Source organism: Xiphias gladius, chromosome 15 (assembly GCF_016859285.1).
Source record: "Xiphias gladius isolate SHS-SW01 ecotype Sanya breed wild chromosome 15, ASM1685928v1, whole genome shotgun sequence".
NCBI classification, from domain to species: domain Eukaryota; kingdom Metazoa; phylum Chordata; class Actinopteri; order Istiophoriformes; family Xiphiidae; genus Xiphias; species Xiphias gladius.
In genome coordinates, this window is record NC_053414.1 from 20,946,793 (window position 1) to 20,973,002 (window position 26,210).

The window sequence follows — 26,210 nt, forward strand, 5'->3', positions numbered from 1 at the left end:
TTCTATGAAGTGCAGGTTACTGTTTTAGTATTTTATTGAAGTTTAAGCTTATTTTAATACACTTAACCAAAGCGTTTCAAAAATATATAAAGTAAGTCACTGAACAAATCCTGTAATGAAGCAGTTCTAGCTGTAGTAATACGAGTTCATGTGAATTTCAAATCCGTATTGTGTGAATATCAAATTAAGTCTTTTGACTGAAAAGGAAAAATGATCTAGAAAAAAAATGCAGTGCTCTGTGAGTTATACTTGAACTAACTGAATGCAGCTGGGCCTCAAATGATAACAGGGAGTTCCTTTAGGATAATTGAAGAAGTGGACAGGAAAATCAAAAATTTTGGTTAACTCACAGCTTAAAATTTGGGTCCCATTTACACCTGGCATTGACGTGCCATCTGTATCTTATTACATTATCTGAATAACGACATCCAACCCACAGGCCTTTATGTTTACCCCTGGTGCTAAAAAGTGTTCTTGTCAAGAAGTGTGCACTGATCAGATCTCAATATGAAAATAAATGAGGTTGGTCTGGCGAACCTGTCAACTAATATGGCACATACAGATTGCATGTTAATGCCAGGTGTAAAGGTGGTCTTGATTTTAACAAATCCTTGTTCAGGCGTAGTGGAACTACAAATAGGTACAAGGATGATGTCTAAGGAGGAGTAAATCTGAACACTTAAAAAAAAAAAAAAAAAAAAAATTAAAAAAGGGTAATCCATGGAGAGTCAAGAGAACGGTCCATCTTTGCCGTTACAACCCATGTTAAGCTGTATCAAGTGCAGTTTTGATGCAACAGCCCCACTCCTGACCATAAATAGTGACTTAACTGTTCGCCGTGCCACATTCCAGAGTAAAGCAGAAGAATAACCAGAAGTCCAGCTGCTTAGTCCACTATATCACAGGTTAAAACAAGAACTAGAGCATATTCCTGGTTCAGCGTAATCCCGGTGCAACCACTGTCCGCTTGGAGTATCATTCCAGACGCGACACTATCTCAGCTAGTGTTACTGCTTGGCGACATTGCCGTGTTGGTCTGTCCATGTGCTGTATCTTTCCCATTGATCTGGAAATCACTATCATCTTTGTCGTCATCATCTGGCAGGTTAGTCCATTTACAGCTGCTTTGACAGTAACAGCACGTCTGGTAAACAACAAGCTTTAGTCCTCTGACATGTTTTCTAACCGTACACTGTCTGTTGCATTCCCGGCATGACCTGAACAGCTGGAGGATGCACTCTTCATCAACAATGAACTCTGAGGAGCTGAAGGGGCCAGAAAAGGTACAACAGCTAGTCACATGAATAGGAAAGATCAGCTCTTATTTCAATGTTCTGTATACAGCGTATTGTGATAATGCATGTACATATAACACTAATTTTAGGTTAAAATGAGAGAAGTTGTGCAGAAGCTGGAAATATGGTTGATAATAAGGACTGAGGAAATCTTATCAGTGTTACATCGGCATACCTCCCTAGGTCCACTAGATAACGTCCGTCTCCTACACTTAAAGAGGTGCTGAATTCTTCATCCTCGTCTTCTTGAATATCTGTGTGGATCAATTTTAAAACAGAAATCAGTTATTCTTGCAATATTCAGATTTTTTTTTTGTTGTTGTTGGAGAAGGACTTTGCTAATGTGAAGGTGAGTCACCTCTATTTTCTTTATCTTCTGTCTGTTTGGTTGTTGTCCAATCGTCTTGACGTTTTGGTCTTGGACAACAAGCATCTTTTTTCCCTGGCTCCTTTAAAATGGGGCAAGGAACAGAAATCTATCAGAACACAACTTAGTGGACACAGGCATCACAATTGTATTTATATAGCACATCTTACACTACAGCAACACAAAATACAATAAAGATTTAATTAAAAGATAATTAATTGAAATCCAGCAGAAAATACAAGTGGAGAAAATGCAGTGTCCCAAGCTGAAATGAATGAGATCATCAACAAAGGTGGAAGCAGAACCTGGTGAGAGACCGCTTCCAAAAATTTGCAATCAAATCTTTTGTCAGTGTAACACACAACGACAAAAACAGTTGCAAGAAGTTTATCATATGTACAGACATGTTATTTTATTAAAAAAAAAAAAAAAAAAAAAAAAATATCACCTTAAGGTGGTACACAAACAGAGAAGCTGGAAGCAAAGAATGTTTGGTGCTCTGGCTTAAAAAAAAAAAGACAAACAATTGTCAGAGCATTCTGCGATTAATCAACTAGTGTTTCAGCTGTACATGAGTTCAGAGTTACATTTACCTTTCCATTTTCAGATGACTGGACAGAAGGAGCAGTACAAGTTTCCAGTTCAACTTCATTTGGTGAACTCATAAACGGGTATTCATAATGCACACTTTCACTAAATAAACAGACACAGAAGAACAAGCGTATAAATCAATCTTCCCTGCACATAGGTGTCTTGAGGTAGGTTGTGGGTTTCTTTTGCACCAATAAAGATTGACATGTTTAACCATTATTCTTCATAGTTACTCTATAGTTAAAAATGACAAATTAAAAATAAAAGCTACAATATGCATGTTTTCAGATGGCCTTTATCTATTACACAAACAGTAATGTAAGTACCACTATGAAGAAGTGGTACTAAAGATGAAACAGCACCACTTTCTGATAAGGCATCATTTAGAAAAGGTTTTATAAGCTGTAATTAATGACTATGACTTGATACATCATTTACTAATGCTTTAAAAGGGCTCCAGACTAACATTTCAGATTGGTTGTACTGGTGCACCTAACCTTTTCATTTAGGTGCACCCAAAATTTTAAACATTGCCTTTTTTGTCACAGTTCCTATACACATTGTTAATTTCTCAACACATTATATAAATGATGGAAACAGGAATAAAGGCGCGGATAAATGTTTTTTATTTAATTCACACCACAAACAAGAAATCGTAATGTCAATTGTTTAAAAAAATAACCTTGAAAAGTACTGATGTTTAAAGTGCCTGACAAACTCAAATAACTCAAGAGTGTGCGCTGCTCCCAGGTCCTTACAGTCTATCCCTCTCAGTGTGGCCATCTTGCCCTTTGCCCTTAGGTGAACCAGTTTGCCACACACTCCTGCATGAAAGTTCTCCAAACTAGGCCCCTCAACACTTATTCAAATCATGTAATCCACTTTGTCTGTATGGATAGATGCTCTTACATCAGACATGATGCTCTTCTGTGAAAAGAGACTCCTTTCACATTCAACAGAATATACTGGGAGGACCAGCATTATAATTATTGGTGTTTTAATGTTGAAGTATAGCTCAAAGAGGAGCTCAGGACACGGTTTCTCTCACACACACACACACGCACACACGCCTTATTTTTTCCCCACCCATATTCAGTGAAGAAAAATATAACAGTCAGAGCCAATCAGAGGCAGAGTAGGGGTGGGTCTTCACAGAGTGCAGGTCAGGAAAATAAATAAATAAAAAATGCTACACACATACACAGAGACAGACCTGCTTAATGTCAGTGGCACTGGTTTGACCAAGGAAAATGTTTAGTCACTCTGGAGTCATGATATACAAAACACAAGACATGTACTGAAAATAAGTTGACTGCTGAAAAGTTACCTTTGTTCAAGGCCCTGAATTTCTGTGGCCTCTGCAATGACATTCGGATGCTCATCTCTGTAAAGAATAACCAGAGCATGTGCTATACATCTCACATATGGAGATACAATTGTAAAAGAAAAACCCATTAATCAGCAAATTTTTGTTTGTAATCAAGCATATTAGGACAGCACGATTTTTGCAATGCGATGACTTGCCTGTCCATCCCACTAGATGCACCAATGCTAGAAACTGCTGGAGCTGTGACTTGAAAAGGTTTTCTCATCATGTGAGTCGGTGTTGCAAGACCCGTCTCATAGCTGGAGAAACAACAGCAACATCAAGAAAATAAGTGCTACATGACACAGTTGCATACCTCTGTAATACACATTCTGTTCCGTCCTAAGGTGCTGGGAGGGTTCGCTCGCCTGGACAAACATACCAAAATAAATCTACAATAGCTCAAAAACTTATCAGGCCAACTACAAGCAGGATCTTGGGCATGGATAGACAACAACCTGGAAAATATACTGTATGCCAAGTGTCTATAACATTGTGAATGTTAATATGCCAGTGAATTACATACAACAAAGTACATAGTTTTTTTTATGAAGGCTTAGTCAGGAGAGGCCCAGGGGTCCTCTACCTTTTGTTCACTTGGATGAAAAAAGTGCTCTTAGTGTACCATATTGTTTTGGTTTGTTTCTTTTTAATCTCTTGGAATAAAATCTAAACACAGAGTACTATTTATATCAATGAATGGAGCTTGTAGGCACACAATGCAACCTTTTGGCAATGGCATTTTACCCTGTGCATCAGATTACACCTATGTGCACACTAGAAAAAGCCATGGAAAATAACTATTGCACTTTTTTTTATAAAAATTGACCAAGTGAACAATATTTCCCACTTTTGATTGGCACAACACAGGGCTTTGATTTAATATGTAGCAATAAGCGTAATATAAGTTTTCCAGCAGGACTGCAAATTGCAATGTATGGCTGTGTTGTTGGCTGACATGAGCTCCAAAGCTTTACACTTTTGTTGGCAACAACTTTCAGCAGCTGTGGGCTCATCTGGTAATGTCACCAGGTTTAATTAGGTCCAAATAACAAAGATAATGTAAAATTACAGTCCTCGTAGCAATTGGATATGTTTCAACATTGACATGGGGAAAAGGGTTTCTTGTGTTGGTAACTATGGCCATGTGCTAGCTAAAGCTAACTCACAAAATGCATGGAGATTGTTGGGCTAAATTACCTGTCCATCAGAAAACAAGCCACTTCGGCGTCACTCCGAAAACATTCGGCCCCCATCAGCGATTTCCATCTGGGAAAGGCCACGCCGATGTTTATCCTTGTCTTCTGCCGTCGCCCGTCCCGATTTCGTTTTGCTTCTTCGAGTTTCCACTTCTTCGGCGACGAGGATTCACGCTCCCTTGCTCTTTCTTGTGCTAAATAATAAGTATGTTCCTCCATTAATCAAAATTTTGCTCCCTCAAACTTGTTAGGCAGCACAAGCAACCGCCGATTCCCCGTCTCTCTTCTTCGTCTCCCAACCGGCGCTGTAGCGCCACCAAATTCAAGCTGCCACTTCAACGTGCGCCGTGGAGGGGGACCCGCTCCCTATGTAGATGTGAAGGGCTCATTCTAAGCTCACGGAAACACAACGAATCGTAGGTGATTATACACTAATGAAAGAAGAATTTCTGAAGACTATTCCATTTCTGCTAATAGATCCCCCTAAATCCTACTCACCGATCCTTTAATAAGGCCACACTGTTTACAGCTTATAAAGCCCATAAAACGGCGCCTTATCAGAAAGTGGTACCGGTAAAGCCAACAAACCCACACACCGGCCCTCACTCACCAGGTTTCGGTTGAAGAGGTCCTGTCGAGGCTCGGCCGCTCGGGTCGGCTCTCTGACTTGGTCCGAAGGTAACTGCAGCCATAAAACATTTCAGTTAGCTGGTTGATTCATACATACAGTTTATGAAAACACACTCAAAGGAGACAGATGAGACGTTTCTATACTACATTAGCGCCGCAGTCCCGAAGAGTCAGTTACGACGGAACGGACCTGGTGTTAGCTAACCCACCTGTCCAGCAGAATAAAAGCCATCTTTGGGTCCGTTTTGATACCGCACTGTTTCTTAACTTGTTGCCACTTAGTAATTGCCGCACCGATGGTTATTCTCGTCTTGCTGCGCCTTTTGTCACTTTCTCTTTTGGCCCGCTGGCCTTCCTCTGACCTAACCCTTTTCTTCTTGACGGGAGAGATTGCATTAAATGACTTTTTGGGAGCTTCGGCCGCCATATTTGTTATTCACAGCGTGATGATATCATAAGTTGACATCACGTCCGGTGAGCCAATTTCCCAGGTCACAGAAACTGGCGGGTCAAATAATGTGGTATAACACCTGTCTACTACTTTATTACTGATAATTCAATGGCTGATTTAACTCTATTTAGTTAACATTTGGGTTCTTAATTTATGACAGAAAATAAATACAAACATACAACAACAGTACACGCTACAATCTTATAATTACGTTTCATATAAATATAAATGATCCAACAAAAGCACATTTTTAGAGCGGTACATTAAGACAGTTATAATCTGGTACAGTAATAAAGCTGTAAAACCTTAATGAATATTGATGTAATTAGGACTGTCTTGTTATTTTTTTATTTTCTTTATCATCTTTTATTTTTATTCTTACGGTTCCCTGTCATTTACTACCCCTGGCATTTTGTTCTCAACATTTTACTGTACATCATTTTATTCAATAAAGATTAATTTTTAATCATTTTTTTTCCACTTTCTCAGTTTTATCCTTGTTGTTTATTTGCAGTCTTTTAAGTTTTATATTTGTCTGTTGGATTTCTGCCTTTGCTTTTATTGTCTCGTGTACAAAAGCCGCCCATGCAAAAGAGAATGAACTGCTCTCATTAAAGGTTGAATGAATAAATGAATGAATGAGGCCTTTTTTTTTTTAACAAAGCCTCCTGCAATACAAATTAAAGATGTTGGGTTTGACAGAACTGGACATTAAGGACTGCTAGGGGCATCTAATGAAAGACATGAGTTCCTCCATGAGTTCCATTATGATAAATTTAGGATTCAACTTTTTTGGGGGATTAGCCCATACTAGAGACTGCCTCTGCTCCAGCAATTTTGTCCATTTTTAAATACGTTGTGAGTTCTCCAACTTTATAAAAGAGCAGTACTAAATCACTGGAGTACCCCTTTAATTAAAAAACCCTATTCCTGATTATGTTTAGGTGGTTTAAAGGACCCCAGCACTTTCACAGTAGCTTGTAGACTGAAACGTTGGCACAAGGTTTAAATGGCACAAATACCCCTTACACCATATAATCCAAAATGCTAACTGTTATCAGTGTAAGCAAACCAAACTCCCAACTTCCACTTGAATGTTTGACATTTCACACAAGTATGCTAGGCAACCATATATAGCCAACTAACATATCCACCTAGATAGTATTTTGCTATCAATAACGTTACTGAGCAAGCAAGCTAAGGTTAGCCAGCTAGCTGTTGTAATGTATTCTTGTGTGCTGGGAGCACTATTGTCCAAATGCAAATTTGCTTTGCATGATCCTTGTTGGCCACTGTACCCCTTTGAGTTGCTGTTCATGTTCAGTGTGTGAGATGTAGAATAAAGTAGCACAAAGTTCAGTTCACATCATCTCAGTCATTGAGTCACAGTATTTAACATGGTGTCAGAAGACTGTCAGCACAGACTCACAAAAAGTTTAGTTATAGCTGCGCCGCAGTTGGAGCACATTATGATTGACTTGGATACTGCTGACTTATATCAGGGGTTTGACTGAGTCGAGGGACACTGCATTTGTGTTTGATGGACCATTGTCTGAGCTATCTGTTCACCAAAAGGCAGACTGGCTTGGTACACGGATCGACCGGCGAGGCAAAGGAGTCAACAAAATGCCGGACTGGGCCGAGGGTGAGAAAGAAGACCCGACAAAAGACCTGGATAAGTTTGCCAGCTATACTAGGAAAACGGAAAAAAAAAGCATTGCTTGAAACAGAAGAAACAAGGCAAAAGTAAGAGTTTTGATTACTTTGTCAAGGATTTAAGGCTGCTTTTAATGGCCTGTGAGTACACTGAACCTGACAGGATCTGACGCTCCCCAAGGGCGTAGAAATTCCACAACAATATGAGATGTCACAGAAACAAATGAAAAAAATTAGAGATGGTACTGCATGCTTTCAAGTGTCTACAGGGGCAGCTAAACCCAAGATAGCTGGCCAAAGTAAAAAGGCACGCTATCCAGAAAGTTCAAAGTTGTGTGCTGTAAACATCCAGTGTAGACACTGAGTGTGTAGTAACCAGTAAAAGAGCAGGCAGATGAGGAAATTCTCAACATTAATCTCAATAAAATTGTGGCTCCTGCAGAGTCATTAACTGATGACAAATGGTCAGCTTACTGTCACAGGAGGTCAAATTCAGGACAGATACAGGTGCCAGGTGCAACACGACGACACTGGACAGTTATCAGAAGCTCTTGCACACTGGTGAACTAAGATGCTCCTACACACTGCTACACTCCTACAACCACAAGCTTAGACATGTTGCTGTGGTAAATCCAACAGTCCAGTACAAAAACCGTGACACTAGTGCCCAAGTTTGAGGTTGGGAACATAGCACAAGAAAGAGTGCTCAGCAGAACCACAGCCGAAGTGTTAGGTCTGATAGTCAGGCTTGATTCCCTACAAAATACTGCTGAATGAAAAAAACAAAACAAAAAACAAAACAATCCTGTCAAAGATGACACCCCTCTAGAGGCAACAACCTGAAACTTAACTTTAACAAGTGTCAAATTTGGCAAAGCCAAGTGCTGCATGTGGGGCACTTACTGACTGCAGATGGTCCGAAAGACAGACCCGGCTAAGGTTGAAGCAATCCGGTGCATGTCTCAGCCTACGGACAAAGAAGGGGTCCGCTGCTTCCTTGGGTTTGAAATATATTTGTCCACGTTTATTCCAAACCTCAGTGAAGAAGACAAACCCCTGGGGCAGCTTCTCAAAAGCAACGTGGGCTTTGCATGGCAACTGGCTCAGAAAAAGTTCTTTGACTGGCTTATGGACTTGTGCTCACATCTATCAGTACTGGAGTACTATGACCCAGCGGAGCCTGTAGAGATTTTTTTTGTGATGCTAGCAGCACCGGGTGCTGTGCTCCTGCAGGACAGTCGTCCAGTTACTTTATCCTCCAGGTCTCTGACCGATGCTAAAACATGTTATGCGCAAATAGAGCAAGAAATGCTCTGCATTGTCCACACATGCACAAAGTTTCATCATTACATCTTTGGACAGCAGGTCACAGTCTGTAAAGACCACAAAACAATTTGTGTGTGTATCTATGCTCAACTATGTCGCAGCGAGCGAGGAAAAGTACAACGAGCTGAATGAATGCACGAAAAAGGAGCTAAGGCTTTTGAAACACATAATACTGCAATGGTGGCCAGAGCATAGGAGAGACGTTCCTGTTGCTGTCCAGCCATACTGGGACTCTAGAAGAGTCCCAGTAAAACTTTCAAATTCCAATTAAAATCTGGCTTAAAATATTTAATAGTGTTATCCTGCCCATTTTGTTATACTATAGTGAAGTATGGAATCCACTCAGTCATCATAGCTATACCCATTGGGATAAACACCCAACAGAATCTCTAAACACAGAATTATGCAGATACATTTTACATATACCAAAAAAAAAAACACAGTCTGCCCCCCTCTAAAACACACACTGACCAGTCTCACAGCAACACTGCTTTCCAACCTCCAATCAGAGTAAACCAAATTATAACACAATGTAAAGAAACCTATTTGAAACACTGAGGAGAAGAAACTAAAAGCCAAACTAGATTATAATGTTTTCCATGAATTGGCAGAATACCTCTGCATTGTCACAGATAGAAAGCAGAGGCAGATCCTGACCAAGTTTATGCTCAGTGACCACAAACTGACAATCGAACAGGGTAGACACAAAAAATCATGGCAACCAAAAGAAGACAGAACATTTGGTCAGTGTTTGACAGGTGACGTTGAGACAGAGATGCACTTCCTCCAAAAATGTAAATCATTCAATGAAATAAGTAACACTTATTTTAACCAATTCAATTCTGTAATTCCAACTTTCAGCGAGCTAAATGACATGTCAAAGTTAAAAATACTCCTAGGAGAAGGAGAGAAGGTGTATATTGCTGCCCAATATATATCAACATGCCATAACCTGTGGGACAGTGAAGGACCTAGACACACACACATGCATATGATATACTGTAAGTATATAATTAACATATATCTCTATACAGATCTTGGTGGTGCTTTATTGTTCCTTCTGTCTTTTATTGCTTATTTGGTTAAATTGTATTTTGACGCTTTGGCGAACATCACACAATTAATGAATACTTGGCTATGCCTAGTAGCGCATATTTATGTGGGCTCTGTAAAGGTAGAGCGACCGACCGTGCTAAGTCGCTAACCTTAGGCTACTTAAATGTTTCAGATGATAAGCCATGTTTGCCTGCAGAGTCTGCATGTCACCTTCTTGGGGTTGTCCTTTACCACCTCGAAATGATTCCACAATTTTGGATTTCCCGCTCTGGACTCTGACCAAGCACGGTTTTCTGTGCCACACACCACCAAACGAGGCTGAGTTGACTGTTATCTGATTCTTCATGACTGTTTATACATGTTTAAATGATAAAGTTGGTTGTCTTCTAAGATAGCTACGATAATAAGTCATGTTTAGCACTCTTAATGGACTGTTAAGACGGTGAATTCCTATTTAGAACTTGTGGTTTTATTTAAAGTGGCAATCTCGAAGATTTTCATTCAAATAAATGTTTAGTCAGTTTCTTTCGCCGAAGGGGGGGAAATCACAATGGTGATTGAGCCTTTGTCCTGCTGATAAAAGTATTGCAATATTTATATATTTCTAGTATAAACTGGGTGTCTGTGGCGACATTCCCAGAAAAACTTCTGTATTAAGTTACTGCTAATGCAAACCAAATATTTCCTACTCCTGAGGCTTTACATTAGAAGCATTTAAGTGGCGAAACACAAGCTGACTTTTATTATGAAGTAGTCCTGGGAAATGCAACATGTGGGTCAGCGAGCTTAGCACTTACCGCCATCGTTCATCACAAGTGCATCTACAAAAACATATTCATATTCTGCACCTTCGGACAGCGGATCCGTTTGAGGTATTACAGGGAGTAATGGAACGAGGAGGAGAAGCCACAGTGAGCTGTTCGATGAAGAGCTGCGGGCAACAGTCTGCACACGTCCAACTTCTCAGCGAGGTAAACAGCTCGGTTCACTGTGCCCTGTCCACAGCCTGCTGTTCGCAGACTCGTGTTGTGCACAGCATCACGGCTGCCAACAGAATGATGGGAAAACAAGGCCAATTACTGCCTGATGTGTTTATTAAAAAAAAACAAGAACCTTTGTTTTGCTGAAGTCTTCAAGACTGCCACTTTAAGTTAGTGAAATTGAGATAAGCTAATATTTCTCTTATAATTTAGTAAAATTAGTTTTATGGCTCAGTGATTATGTCCTGGGAGATGTAATGTATTGTTGTGGTACTGGGAGCGCTATTGTACAAATGCGAGTTTGCTTTGTGTAATCCTTGTTGGCCACGGTACCTCTTTAGAGTTGTTCATGCTCAGTATGTGAGACGTAGAAGTAACACAACCTTCACTTTACATCCTCTCGGTCATTGAGTCATGGTATTTTTACAGCCGTATTTTAGCTACCCCTGCATGGATCTGGCGTTGGGTACTTCAGTTGTTGTAAATTGCCAATTTACCAGCCGGACCAGCCCGGGGAGTCTGGATCAATCAGCTAATGCTATCCACTCAACACGGTATTCGTCCGCGTTAACAGGCAAGCTAACGTTGGCCAATATCTGCCAGGTAAAAAAAAAAAATCTCTCAATGTATTTCACATGCTTTGCACTAATGTTAGTTCACCTGTCCAACAGGAAGCAAGCCAGCTCGGGGTCGGTTTTGATCCCCAAGACCAAACGAAGGTCCCTCCATGAATCAAGTGCCCAGGCGATGTTGACCCTAGTTTTCCCCCGACGTCTGTCACATGTCCGCTTGGCCAGACGGGCCTCTCCCGTTGGAACTTTTTGTTTTTTGCGGCTACATGGATTTTGTGTCGTGCTGGGAGCCAGCCGTGTGTTGACGTTAGCGGACTGCATTTCTAAGCTACGGTCAGCTAAGCGTCGCACGCCGTTGACGCCGAGGGGGAGCGGAAGGGAGGCGCTGAGGCGAGGCACCAGGGAGCGAGCATAAACGTCACGTCCTCTGGATTTTTCCCGGATAATTCGTCCCGAGTCCTAAATCAGTCCACAGGCTGTTTTAGGCAACCGAGAAAAACCGAGTTACGTTACATTGCGTTCACGCGTTTGCAATAAAAAGGCGATTAGTTCTTGTAAATTGCTTCACATTGTTACATATAGTATCTTTAAGTCTGGTTTAATTCAGTCCACTGTGGGAGGGAGGCACCAGGAACCCACAGGGTTTCTGTGGGTTCCACTAAAGTGTATTTTACTCACATATTTATGAGAAAGAAAGCCATCTCAGCGTCGGATCTGAAGCCATTCTTGTCCCGCAGTTTTTTCCAAGGATTGTACGCCGGGCCGAGGTTTACTCTTGTCCGCCCTCTCTGTCTGTCATTTTCCCGCTTCACTCTCTTGGCCTCCTCCGATAGCGGCTTCTTAGGTTTCTTTACACACGGTTCAGGGGTTACAGAGGGTCTAGCTTCCATGACTTCACAGTCTTCCATTTCCCCCATTTATACGGCACTAGCTTGTGGCAACTTCATGAATGTGGGCTAAAAACAAAGGCTTGCTTACGGGTCTTATTTTTATGTTTTCACTTTTTGGCTCCTCCCGGGTGCCGTAACTCAGAACGGCTTTTTGTTCAAACTTTATTGAAAAAGTATCGCATAACAGAACCAAAACATCAATCACACCATTATTATAACTCAATATAAAAATATAAAAGAAGAAAGTATAAAACATGTTTAATACATACATATTACTACATATATTTCATAAACATAAATTATAACAATGAAAGCAAGATAAAAAAAACAGAAGGTATAGTTATCCTACTTTTAGCCAGTGTAGAAAAGCTAATAATAGTAATAATAATAATAACAATAATATACTTTGTATAGCACTTTTCAAAACAAAGTTATTTAATGTGTTACATGATTTTCAACTAGAAATTAGGCAATAATAATAACAATAATAGTAGTAAAATACTCCAGATATAAATAAAAACAATAAAAACAACTGTAGCATAAAACAAAATTTCTATTTCTATTCCACTACATGTCAGAGGCAAATAATGTACATTTTACCACACAACAGTTATCTAACAGCCACAGTTATACATTACTTTGTAGATTACGAATGTACACACAGAATCTATGATGACCTTATGAAATGTAATGTGTTGTTGTAACCATGCAGCAAAAACTAGAGGGTAAAATTAGTTCCACTTTGCCCAGTGACACAATTAAAATACTATCTACACTTTACAGTACTATACTATAAGTACATTTTTGGTATAATGCTTCTGTAATTATGTAAAAGGATTTTTGCTTGTAATGGAGTGTTATAAGAGTGAGGTATTTCTACTTTTAATTTAGTAAACTAGTTAATTTAGTACTTCAGTTCTTCCAACCACTGCTTATGAATCTTTCAGTAATTCCTACAGCAAATTAATATTTACATATCTCTTATAATTGATAAGTTTGAGAGATGCGAATTTCCAATTATAACAATGAATACATGAGAAAACTTGGGACTTATGGACGTGAAATTTGTAAATTCACAATAAGTTGATTTCGGGGTTCTTATTGTCAGAGGAGGCCACTCTAGGCTTCTAAATGAATCATATTGTATGAGTTGCCTGATGAGCAAAACAATTTTACAGTTTCCTCCAGAAAAAGAAAAAAAAAAATATATATATATCACATTTGTCAAAGGCATCTATAAAAAGTTTTACTATGTAAAAACTTGTGAAATAACAGTAAGTACATCATTTATTATTGAATGGCTTTGTTTCCCATGTGGCCAGTGGGACCAGAGGCACTGTAACCCCTTTGTTGCTATTTACTTCTGAGGCCCAAGGAACATTTGTTCTTAATGTTTGATTCTGATTGAGTTTCACAGCACAGATCTGCCTCAACAAGGCTTTTGTATCAGAGGCTCTTTTGGTGCAGCTACCTTCTCTTTCACTTTCTGTGAAATGATTTCCTCTTAAGGTTTTGACTGACATCATCTTTAGTCCTGACTTTCAGACATCACCGATGATACCTCAAGATGCTCACGTTGTTCAACAAACTCATACTTCTTGAATGCTTATTTCAGTCCATTGACTAGGAGCGTCATTAATGACGTATCAAAATCATCTGCAGCAAAAAAAAAAGGACAGAAATACATGTGGTTCTATAAAACATAATGCTGTGAGGTCCAAACAGCATAGTTTTATTGCTCAGCTTTCTGCAAGGGTACAAGAAGTTTATTACATTGCTTCTTTATTGTCCTTATGTACAGGTGTCAGTTACAAGCTCACAGAGCAGCTGATGTGAAAAAACTATGAACACGTATACTGTAATAATAAATACAAAAACAGATAGAGAATCAAAAGAAATAAAACATGGTGCAGTAAAAAAACAAACAAAAAAAAAATCTGTTTTGTACTGAATTCAATCAAAACACATTTACACACACAAACACACACACACAAATTTGCACATTAAAATGTAAATTTGTGTTGAAAAGTGTGGGGAGAGCTTGTTGTTGCAGTTTGTACCAAATGAAACCATCATTACAATACATAATTTTGACCAAATTGTCTCTGGGTTTATTCAAGTAGATTAATCAGATCAATCTGAGTAGACAACAATGTCTTTCCATCAAAGCTTGCTAAAGTTAACGACCTGCAAAATTGTATCATCAATTTGGCTGCTTAACTGGGGAGAAGTGGAATTCCCCTTGTCTGGAAGTACTCAACCCCCACAACTTTTGCACTGAAGACTGAACCAGCCAGAAAACTTGGTGTCAACAAAAAGTAACAAAAAACAGAAGAGGACTGTGTGCACTGGACAAACATATGTGTGTGCATATCAAGAACCTGTGTGTGTGTGTATATATGTTATCTACATAAAAATCAATCAGTCCATTAACTATTTGGTAAATAGAAGGAAGTGTCTGATTATAACTTGGAGCCCAAGTATGCATAATGTGTGCAGAAAAAACAAAACAAAACAAAACAAAACAAAAAACTTGTAATGCATTTCTTTTCTGCCTCTGAGTTGGGTTATCAAAGGTAAGACCAAATAAATTCTCTGCAACTGTACAAAGAGGACAATTTCAATTTCAATGTCCAGTTTTGTTTCTCTGTTTTGTCTCATGATGACCAAAAACAAGTTTTCTGAGTATCAGCTAACAAACCGTTCATTGTTGCAAATAAATGCAGGCAGAATACATAAAAAGGAACATTCAACTGATTTTTCCAAGTCAACAAGTTTTCTAAGAGTAATAATTAAGCAAATAAATAGGCTTGACCTCTTAAGCATCCATTCATGCAGAGGTTTTTTTTTTTTTTTCTTTCTTTCTTTTTTGGATGGAGGCTCTGGTGATGGAGCTGCTCCTCACTGTGACTTTTCCTTTTGGTTGAACATTTTCACTGTGTAGCACCCAGGAGTTCAGCAGCAGTTGGCAGTCAGCCGCCAACACTTGCAGCTCTGAGGATGTGAGGCTGCCAAAAGCATTCAGGCTATTTCCTCGCTTTTAAAAATTCATGTTGCAAACAGACTGCTCTTGTGCATATGAAATATGGTTGTCTGTGCTGTTTGGTATTCAATGGTGACACAGACGTCTAGAGCAGCAAATATGGCCTGTCTTAGTCTCCTATGAAGGTGTGTGTGTGTGTGTGTGTGTGTGTGTGTGTGTGTGTGTGTGTGTGTGTGTGTGTGTGTGTGTGTGTGTGTGTGTGTGTGTGTGTGTGTGTGTGTGTGTGTGCGTGCGAGAGCAACGTGATTGACCAAAAGAAAATCTCACTTTAAACTGCCAAGTTTTACACTATTATGGGTTTAAAGGTAGGGCCTCTGAAATATAGCTTCCATTAAAACCAGTTTTATCCCTCCTCACATACTAGCCTAATAAATGTAAAATTAAAAAAAAAAAACAAAGAACATCACCTGAGAATGCAAAGAGGTCTGTGACAGACACCAACATGCTTGCATTTAAATTGAACAGAAAGAACAAGCAACAATATACAAAATAGCTATGTATTTGTACATATATACTCAAAATTACAGGTGTATAGATACTTTTTACTCTGTATATTTCTAATGTAGCTGTATAGCAAATGAAACATGATATATTTTAATCTAACATGACGAAAGCACTCCTGCCATCACTGCTCAGTTGTAAAGTGCTCTAAAGTGACAAGAGAGAGAGAGAAATACTTCTGCCTTACTAAACTGATGTGACTGAAAATAGACATCTGCCTTGAAAGGCTTTTTAAATCTAGCCTGGTCCCGAGGACGGTTGTGCCCTTTTCACATATGATCTGACAGGAAGTGTGCTGAGTTACGCTGGGTTGGATAGAATGAAAAAAAAAACATGCATACTTGTAACTACTGGAGACAAGTGTGTGAATAAGAGAAAAGGAAGACGAACCAGGCTCAAACAGTGAGGTTCGATCAGCTTTGCAGCAACATATACAGGATACTGTGCTAGTAGAGTTGAAGGCGAACTTGTTTACATGTCTACCTTCCTTGCATACAAATGTACATTTGTGTACACATGCAGAAACACACAGACACACGTTTACAAGAGCTGTGGCCACGGTGTGCAGTGATTCAGGGAAAAAGTAAGGTTTATGTTTTCTTCTTCACCAGAGTCCGTCCCTAATCTATGAACAACTGCCACAAACTCAAATCAAAAATGCCACAAAACATCAGACCTACTGTACATCCAAGTCAGTGTGTATGAGTTCCATTTCAAAATGATCTATTAACTATTTCAATTATATGGTTTTACAGGTACAAAGTGACTGTTGGTATAAAAATTGAACTAATTATGGAACATTGCTGTAAAAACTAAAGACGTTGTATTCTGAATATGAATTAAATCAGCTACCAACTTTTACAAAAGATGATTCATAGCATTTTGGAATGAAACCCTTCAAACGTCAGAGCATTACACTGAGGTAGCAGGAATTTGTGGCGCCCCTGCAAGATGAACTCTGCAGCCGTGAGGACTGGAAGGTGTATTGGTTGAGGTTAAGGTGGCTATTTAGGGCAGGATATGACTACCTGCAATGTTAGTACGACAAAGTTCAGTTCAATCAGTTCAAATTGCAAAACAAAATAGTGACTCACTGTTCTCCAATGCCCCAGAAGATTCTTTAGAAGAAATATCTATGCATGATATTCAAATGTGTGTTGATTGAACTGTATGTTGATAATCTGCTTCCTGATTTGATAAGATTAAAGAGAAAAGACCAGGCATTGGAGGTCTTTTCAGCTTTTCAAAGGGAATCGACAAGAAAAACTGCCCACTCAAAATGACAAAAAACTGAATTGTTTGTTCCCGCGGCTCTTAACAGCTCTTAATTTGCTCTCTGTATCTCACATGAACTTCACCAAAACAAACAAACAAACAAAAAAAAACATAAAAAGGATGGGATGACTCTCTAGCAGCTGTTCAACAGATATCGATAAGAGAAGAATGTGGACAGCAGTGAGAGAAGAGGAAGACTGCAGGCAGGTCAAAGACGCAAACATCAGTCTCTGAGCCAGCCTGTCAGCATGTCGCACCAATAAGAATAGTCTATCAGAGTCCTGCACACAGTTACAGATGTTCACGCACAAAAACACTCTCCAACGTGTCTGTCATTCCACTGCGAAGCCACAGGTCTCCTCGATCGCCGTCAGCAGCTTGTCGTACAGCTTGTCGTAGCTCTCGTAGGGCGGAATGTCAATCCGATTGAAGCTGAGAGAGAGAGAGAGAGAGAGAATGATTCCACACGAATGAAGCTATGAGAGATTCAAAGGAATTGTTTGCCATTATCATGATAAAATAAGCTTGTCTGTGTGTGTGTGTGTGTGTGTGTGTGTGTGTGTGTGTGTGTGTGTGTGTGTGTTATTTGCAAATGCATTTGTGTCTGCAGGTGTGACACACACCAGGTATGGGCTTTGGGCAGATTGTTGGTGTTGGCATCGATCTGATGAATGGTGAAGAGTCTGGGCCCTGCGGCACCTGTAGTCAAAACACAAAGGATCCATCAGGTGCAGTTTACCATCAAATTCCACTATTAAGTTACTCATAATCAAGCCCTTGTTCCACTGGCCATGCCAGACAATTTTTTTATCAGAGGGTTTCTTTCACTGATCTTTTGAAAAAGCTAAAGCATGTTCGTGGAAATTTCTGGAAAGCTAGTAGAACAGAAGCTAAACCAGAACTGGGGCAGGACGTCAGCTCTCTACTGAGCAAACCATTAGAACTGGCAACAGAGGTCAGACTAGAGGACAGGTTAACCAACACAGAGTCAGATAAATACCCTGTAAAGCCTTGAAGCCTTGCAGTGGGACTCTCGATGAGCCAGTAACAAACTGCAGTAGTCGGGCCCTCCTCTCCTCGTCAAATGACTCCACGGCTTTCCAAAACCACTTGACGATGTTGCTGTCGGGGGTGCAGTGCTTCAGACGGGTGTTGGACTTCCAGTCTGAGATGTCGATCTTTCCCAGGCCACAAACTATCAGCTGAAAGTAGAGAGGGTGAGAGAAACATTAATATTAACACAGTTTCTTTTTTTAGGTATTAAATCAGTATGGTGTTCCCCATATTTTTGTATTTTCTTTTTTGTTAGATGGATGGAATGAAAGATATTTTTCCCCATCAAACAGTAACAATAAAAATGTTTTTTAATAAAAACAGCTAATGACAGCTGTTTAAGCACTACAGTAAACAGTAATGTGATGACTTTGATTTTGAAAGAGTTTTCTGCCGTACCTCCAGTTCCTTCTCATCAAAGGCTTTGAGAAGGTGCTCAGGGATAACCTCATTGAAGCCTTTCTGCAGGGCCAGAAATTGAGCCTCGATGCCATGCAGAAAACGCCAGTTCACATACAACCTGCGGAGAAGAGGAGAGAGGAGGGAGGGTAAGAAACGGAGGGCGTCTCTCAGCTATTTGAACACCTGAGGTACAGCAAAATACAGATTCATCACCATGACACAGAATTAAAGGTAATGCGATAGTCTGCACTGCGACTGAAGATCTGTGTGAACACAGTAAAAATGTGGCACTTCTGTGGGCTGAAGCTGGACTCGGCTGCTTATTTGCATTTTGTTGTCACATCCTTGTTTTTTTTTTGTATACATGTGCTCCTCCTTCTCCATACCTAACATACTCCTTCTTGGTTTCCTCTGAGACAGGAATACTCTTGCCATTGGGTTTCAGTTCATGTTGGATGATTTCTCCGTAGGCATTGTGCTCTACACAGAAAGTGTGGTCCAGGACGCCAGTGATGTCATTGTCCCTGAGCAGAGAGAGAGAGAGAGAGAGAGAGAAAGTACAGTATGTCACAATAGGAATCAGCTTTTAGTTTCATTTCATCTCCTCAATTTTTTTAGGACTTGTGCCAAAAAAAAACAAAGACATGGAGTAGTAATTTTGCAGTCAACATCATCAGATCCCATGTGTTTTATTTTGATCAATTTTAGCAATTGATCGACTGTTGAGTTTTCACGTGTTTCTAATATTTGCTGTATTTAATTTTATTTGCACTGAATTTTGTTTTTCTTCATTAACTTTAACATGATCAATGATGAGTCAGCAGGAATAACTACTTAACCATCATAAAAAGAGGTGACAATATTAAAAGTAGTTAGTTTTAGGTCCTATTAGCATAAGAACGACACAGCTTCCACATGTGGTAAACACTCGTGTTTTAAAAAAAAACTGTAACTTAACACTATGTCAAAAGGTGCAAACCAGCAGGGTTGTTCATTTTGGAGATCGGACATTCATCTGAACTGGCAGCAGGGGGCACCACAATCATTAGAATTGGTTGGTTTTTGCAAAACAGTTGAGGACAGAGCGGTCAAGTGTATGTGTGCATCTTAAGTATGTGCGCTCTATCCTGTTTTGACTGCTTTTCGTTCTGTATACATGACACACATTTAAATAAAACCTTCTGAAGTGAATGTCAAGGCATCTGTAAAAATTATTTTACTGTTTTACTAGTACAATCAGAAAACCAGTATAACGTTACAGCTAGTTTAAAATGGGTGTTGGTTAACCCTGTACTTCCACTTGTTTTGACAGGAAAATTGCTTTTGAACTGAAGTCTTAATACTGGTAATATGTGTTTTCTCTTTAACTTTGGGTTGCTAGTGTAGAGCATTTAGAAAATAATGGTTTGCCTGGCAAAAAAAAGGTCTTACAGAATCCAGACGAGGCTATTGTGGAGGTCAGGGTCGACAGACTCCATATCGTCCAGCGTGATTGGTTTTCCCAGCAGCTGTTTGTAGAAGGGCAGAGTGAAACCTCCGTCAATGTAGTGGCCATGGAACACCGCCATTCCCATGATACGACCCACAAAGTGGAAGTACGACAGGTGCTCCTGCAGATAAAAACAGGGGTATTAATACGAAGGCTTTAATTCATATCAATTTTAATAAAAATTCTGTTTATACAGATTCAGATTTACCACCATGCCAGTAACCAGGAGAGGAGATAGTTGACTGCTCTATCAAACTACAGCATGAAAATTTAAAAAAAAAAAATCCATTTGTCCACGTACTGAACAGAATCCAATTACCGAAATAAAGTTATATCACTATGATATGTTTAATTATAACAAAAAATCTCTTTTGCCTTTTTTCTATCATGGAATTCATGGAATTCACATGATGTCATATGACAGCTGAAATCATTCTGACTCTAGCTTGAACATCTGAAGATGTCCCACCAAAATCCTGGTAGATATTCTAACAAAAAGACATTTCACATTTTTGTCTGCATCTGATTAATGTCTGGATACATAAATTCTTATCACATGTCTAATAGAAGTTATGACTGTAAAATGAAATAATTCCTACCGGGTTGACAGCAGAGTCAGGATTAATCTGTAAAGTGTAGATGTCATCTCTGGAGTACTGGAACAGGCCATAGTAGGGGTTCAGCATCTCGTGGGACAGCAGGTACAACCATTCCCTAACACATACACACAGATTCACTGTGAAAAATGTATTTCCAATAATGCCAAACAAGCATAAATAAATGTTATGCTGACATTTAAAATCACATAAAAACAGAAAAATAAACATGGAACAAATTACCTTGCTACCCCACCATAGTCCAGACCCTCCTCTCCTCTGAATTTGATCATCAGTCTTTTCCAGAGATCCTTTGGACGCATCTTCATCACCTGTCGGTACGACTCCTACGGTTCAACACATACAGTAAATTTAATATTACACAGCACATAAAACAAGACTGGGTTTAATATCACAGGCCAGGCCTCTACAAGGTTACACTTTTACCTTTGCTGAGTTGAAAAATAGTAACTCTGAAGCTTTGCTGGGGTGCATGTGTGTACATGTTAAATGTCTACAAAAGTGAGATCATTAAGGGACCAGCACACAACCTCAGAGATTCCAGGTACTCATGATGTGTGGGATGAAGATTGCAGGAAAAAACCAAAACAGTCTGCGGTGTATCTACACTTTGGTTAGTCTAAGTTAGGGGAATATTCATGCTGTTATGTCATTAGGTTATGGATCTATGGAGGTTAACCTGAAAGAATTAATGTATTCATTGCAGATATAGATAGATTTCTCATTATAATCAAGGATTTGCACGTAGAGCAGAGCCAGAAGACACACTGGTACAATGTCACAATAGCTCTTTTCTGGACACTGTTAGCATTCAAGAATAATGCAAAATGCTGGACAAACGAAGACATTTAAAACAAAAAAAATTAAATAAAAAAAAAACAACTGTATGTATCTTCCTTGTTTTCCAATTTTAAAAAAATACATAAACAATTGACGACTATGATCAAGCAGCTAGTTGCAGTATTAACACTGACCTGGGGAACAACAATAAGCTGTTTCTAGCAAGAGGTGAGAGATGATCTGAGTGCTGCACCAAAGGTCTACAGCTCGGCTTGAGGCTGACAGGGCCTGAGAATACTCACACACTGAGGCCAGGTATAGGCTCTTTTCTGCAGGTTCAGGACAGGTCCAGGCTTAAAATACTATAAATATTACCAAGACTATATTTACTTTTAAGTATTTTTTTTTAAAATAAAAAAAAATTATTCAAATGTATCTTGATAATTCTGTTCTTGCCTCCCTTCATCGTACCCCCCCCCCCAGTTACAGTTAAACAAATGGTGAGTGTGTTTCCTTTTTACATTACACAAGAGTTTTCTCTCTTTCAGTCCTCTCAGTGGAGACCAGACACTCAAAGGCCACGCCACAATAAACAATCTCCCGCCGCAGCAACAGCACTGCTACAACTGAGAAAGCATGACAGAGCTTTAAACACACACATTTTACATAGTTTATTTGAACCCGCCAACACATGATTCAAAGTTTTAAGACTCAAATTATGGAGTCCAACTATTAGTGCAGATGATGTCTTCTCAGTCGCACAACCTGGCTGCAAGCAAAAGCTGAGACAGAGCTCAGGTATGCGTCCACTTGATCAACATGTTGGAGAGAGGAAAAAACTGTATAAAAAGCATCCAAAACACTAAACAATTGCATTAATGACTGAATGTGCACAGATTGAGACATTGTATTTGTGTCAATCATCTGTCAACTTGTGGCAGAGAACATGCATAAATAGGAAATCGCACTATAACCATTGTAAGTACATGTACATCCGTGTGCACACAGTCCCGGTGGTAAACTCTAGTGCTGGTTCCTGCATGAAACCTCATGTGGATCAGCAGAGCTGGTTTTCACACTTAACTTTCCCCCTCCACAGCTGTCACGTCGAAGGGGGATGAAGTCATATTTTTCATTGCTCCACTTGTAGTTATGAAGTTATGTCTGGCCTCATACACTTGCCACTGCTGCCTTAGCTCCTTTTCTCACCCGCTCCTTACCCTCCCCGCCCCCACCCCCACCAACCCCCCGAAACCTTTAGCTGCTGAAATCATCCAGAAAGAATGCCTTTGCCTTGGTAGAACAAATGATTGGGAGAGCTAGAAAAAGAGAGGAGGAGAAGAAAAAGGAATAAAGAAATCGTTTTTTTGTTGTGTTGTTAAGGCCTTTTTGTTCTGCTCTTTCCTGGAAATCATAAAGCGGTTCTGAGTACTGGTTCTGTGCTGCCCCCGGCCCTTTTCTGGAAAGCATCGTAAATGGGGTGAAAAAAATGCCAGTAAAGTGCAAAGATCTGGGCTTGCCATTGTTTTCGTGGATGTTTAGACGTTATATGTCAGCATGTGATGCTTTTAATGTCAGATTCTGAATTTTATGAACACATGATCAATGAACATTACACAAATCCATGGTAAATTCAGTGTTGTTAAGCATTCATTTGTGCACGTGTGTTTGCAGCTGTGTTCAGCTGCACTTCAGATGTTTCCTTTTATGGTTTAAGGCACATCAGAAATTTTAAGTTAGAGCGTCATGTTTATGAGTATCGCAACTATTTTTAGACAAGCACATGCACTGCTAAAGTGGAACATTTCAGTGAAATTAAGTTTCAGGTGCATGATGGTTCATGATCTGTAAACATAAAGGAAGGAAGTGTTCATGTTCATTTTACAATCTAGGTTCAATGACTGTTCTCAGGAACATTAGGCTGCTAAATCAAATGCAATATCATCATCTAGTTTGTACGTTTATCACTGTGTGAAAGGTTCATTCCATTCAGGTACGCAACGCAGTATGTTTTTTTACCTCAAATATCTCCTCACGGCAGACCTCGATGCGGCAGTGGCCAGCCTGGGGTTGTTGCTGAGACAGTTCCTGCCGCAGGATCTTCAGCTTCTGCACCAGGTCTCTCTTGTATTTAGGTACTGTCAGGCACTCTGCTTCTTCAGGTAACTGGGCTGGCGACAGAGTCTGCTGAGGGCCCCCGGGACCACCCTGGTCCTTCAACTGAGTCGGATGACTGGAGGGATAAGGTGGTTGAAAGGGAGGTGGGAGACAAACAGTCAAGGAGAGGTAGAGATCAACAAGGCATGAATGGGCAGATGCGCGACAGGAAAGAGGGACGGAAGGGAAAAGACAGAGTATAGTCATATGTCAGTCTGATTTATCATTCACTTGAACAGCAGTATTGGACAGTTTATCCTGAGCTGCCCTCTCCAAAGGTCAATTTCTATTTGGTGTGTAGGAGCTGTTTACCGTCACATGGTCATAGGGATATTTTTCATGTGCACTGCTTTGGTGGAATTAACAGATTTATACAAAGATAGCAGAAAGAGGGATATGTCCTCTAGGGAATTCCCCATCCCTTCCATCTCAAATATCCTCTAACCGCTGAACTAGGGAGTTTTGCAAGAAATTCCCTCTCCAGCCCTCACCCTCCTCACTCCTCTCAAAGCAAAGAGCACTAAACAGAGAACTAAGCCCTGAGTAAATCTGATCCAGACCTGTGGACAGGCTGGGTCTTAGACCAGACGTTTGGTAAATATCCCCACTAGGAAAGACATGGCGAGGGAGATAAAAACCTGAGTAAGCAGAGAAAGGGAGACACACACAGAGGAAGAGAAAGGAAGAAATATACAATAGGAGAGTGGTGTAAGAGTAGCTGGCGCCTCTGGCTAGCTCAGCTGGACAGATAAGTCAATGTGTTCTCTTTGCCCTCCTCCATCGAACATTTCTCTCAATATCTAACCTCTCCAAATTTCTCTTTTTTAAAATTCCTCCTAAATCCCCCGCTGTGTCTCTGTGTCTTCTACTCTTTTGCATCCCAAGACATCTTTACTTCTTGTCTAAAGTCTACAGAAGCTGACAGCCAAGGTTGATTCCCGGTAGGTACCCCTGTCCACCACCAACCACAACTGGAACTTCCATCATCCGACCGCTGGAGTTGCCACCCTTCCTCATGCTCTGAGGTAAAGGGGAAAAAAAAAAAACCCACCAACATTTCTGTAAACTTCCAGTCTTATTTTTTTGTCAACAGGCATTGAAAATGCCTTTCTCTGGGCTACAAATGATGTTCTGATAATGTAGAATCCAGCCACTACTCTGAGTTTTTGTTTGCCTGGCCAAAGTGCAACCTTGTTTTGCAGTGTCGCTATTACAGAACAACAAGTATAAGTGTGGGAAAGGGTGTGAGCAGGGAAGCATGCCTGTCAGATGAACTTAACTTGGGGAACTTAAATCCTGACCTTTACCCCCTTTTGCTCTGTTGCCATTCAGAGCCTGAATATTCTAAGAAAGAATAAGATATAATTTTATACAATCTTGGCAAAGATGCGCCATGGCCAGTGTTGTAGTTCTGGCCTCCTCCAGCCCTCACTGTGGTGTTGGTGGTGAGATGCCTGGGTGGGCCTCGTAAAAACATAATCCATCTCTCCCTTCAACAGGACAGCAGCCCTCATTTTCCTGTGAGGAGACGCTGAGCCAGCAGAGGACTTATTGAAAAGAAGCTACTGTCCTCCGCTGGGAGTGGAGTATTGAGGCTGCTGTTGGCCAAACAAAGAAGTCACACCGAGGGGCCTGAATTGGTATATAAAGGAAGGAGAAGCCTTCTGAGGTAGCAGCACATAGCCACCCACTTATTCCAACACTCATTGCACACTTGGGTTCTCTGGTTCAGTAGGTTGAAAAAAGGCCTCATCTATTTGGGCTTTCCAAACAAAACGGGTGCAGTGTTTCGCCAGTCTATCCCTGTATAATCAAGTCCGCTGCTATTTATTTTATTGGCAGGCATTGGGGCTCCTAGCATGTCAAAGAAAGGGTAAGACTGCAGTAGAGCAGTCCTGAAAACCACTTTAGGAAGGAGGAGGGGAAGAAAAGATGACCTTAAAACAAAATGGAATGAGTTGCTTTTGGCTGGGAGGCTCAAGAACCATATAATAAAGCGTAATTTCAGCGCACTTTTTTTTTTCCTTCTGAGGGCACAGTGTAATTAAAAATACGTTTCAACATAGTTCATCGTTTCTGGTTTCCAAATGGGACGAGCTCTGCATATTTGATGGTAAATATAGAAAATACAAGCACAGCATAGCTGAAAATCTGCCCAAGTCAGAAGAGAGAAATGGTTTTATTGCTGTGGCAGCTTGGGTGAAATACGACGTTTGGGAAGAAATATAAACTTTCATATTCAATGTAAGAGCCAGACGATTTTATTATTGTTATTCCAAGGTAGAAAGAGCAGGAGGAAAGAAGCTGAGGAAGTCAAGAAATGAAGGAGTGAAATTTTCCTGAACTGGATCACCTGCACCTGAACCTGCAGAGTCATGATAGGCCTCCGTCCTCTTTCTGTGTTTGCAGGGAGGCAGACTGGGTGTGTGTCTGGTGAGAGACTGCATGCACAAGAGAGCAAGTCTGCTTGTATGTTATATGGTATACTTGCTTCTTTTCTATGGCAGCTGGCAC

General features: G+C 40.1%; 2 protein-coding genes across 3 annotated transcripts in view; both read right to left on the bottom strand.

The window, feature by feature from the left end:
• Window positions 1–16: 16 nt before the first annotated feature.
• LOC120800629 lies at window positions 17–11,614 on the bottom strand. The gene is made up of 9 exons (XM_040146870.1): window positions 11,578–11,614; window positions 5,429–5,500; window positions 4,820–5,012; window positions 3,778–3,879; window positions 3,581–3,637; window positions 2,256–2,355; window positions 1,654–1,744; window positions 1,471–1,549; window positions 17–1,265 (listed from the first exon to the last, which is right to left on the bottom strand). The coding sequence occupies exons 3-9, from the start codon at window positions 4,873–4,875 to the stop codon at window positions 998–1,000; spliced, it is 753 nt and encodes a 250-aa protein (XP_040002804.1). The 5' UTR covers window positions 4,876–5,012; window positions 5,429–5,500; window positions 11,578–11,614; the 3' UTR covers window positions 17–997.
• A 2,475-nt stretch (window positions 11,615–14,089) lies between these two features.
• LOC120800152 (E3 ubiquitin-protein ligase SMURF2-like) overlaps window positions 14,090–26,210 on the bottom strand; it is a 66,639-nt gene continuing 54,518 nt past the window's right edge. For both annotated transcript variants that reach the window (XM_040146019.1, XM_040146018.1), the window contains exons 12-20: window positions 23,559–23,772; window positions 20,982–21,085; window positions 20,742–20,856; window positions 20,085–20,263; window positions 19,040–19,177; window positions 18,651–18,771; window positions 18,199–18,400; window positions 17,822–17,897; window positions 14,090–17,630 (exon numbers count right to left, since the gene is read on the bottom strand). In XM_040146019.1, the coding sequence (XP_040001953.1) occupies window positions 17,531–17,630; window positions 17,822–17,897; window positions 18,199–18,400; window positions 18,651–18,771; window positions 19,040–19,177; window positions 20,085–20,263; window positions 20,742–20,856; window positions 20,982–21,085; window positions 23,559–23,772 (1,249 nt within the window). In that variant the 3' untranslated portion in view covers window positions 14,090–17,530. The remainder of the gene's footprint in view (window positions 17,631–17,821; window positions 17,898–18,198; window positions 18,401–18,650; window positions 18,772–19,039; window positions 19,178–20,084; window positions 20,264–20,741; window positions 20,857–20,981; window positions 21,086–23,558; window positions 23,773–26,210) is intronic.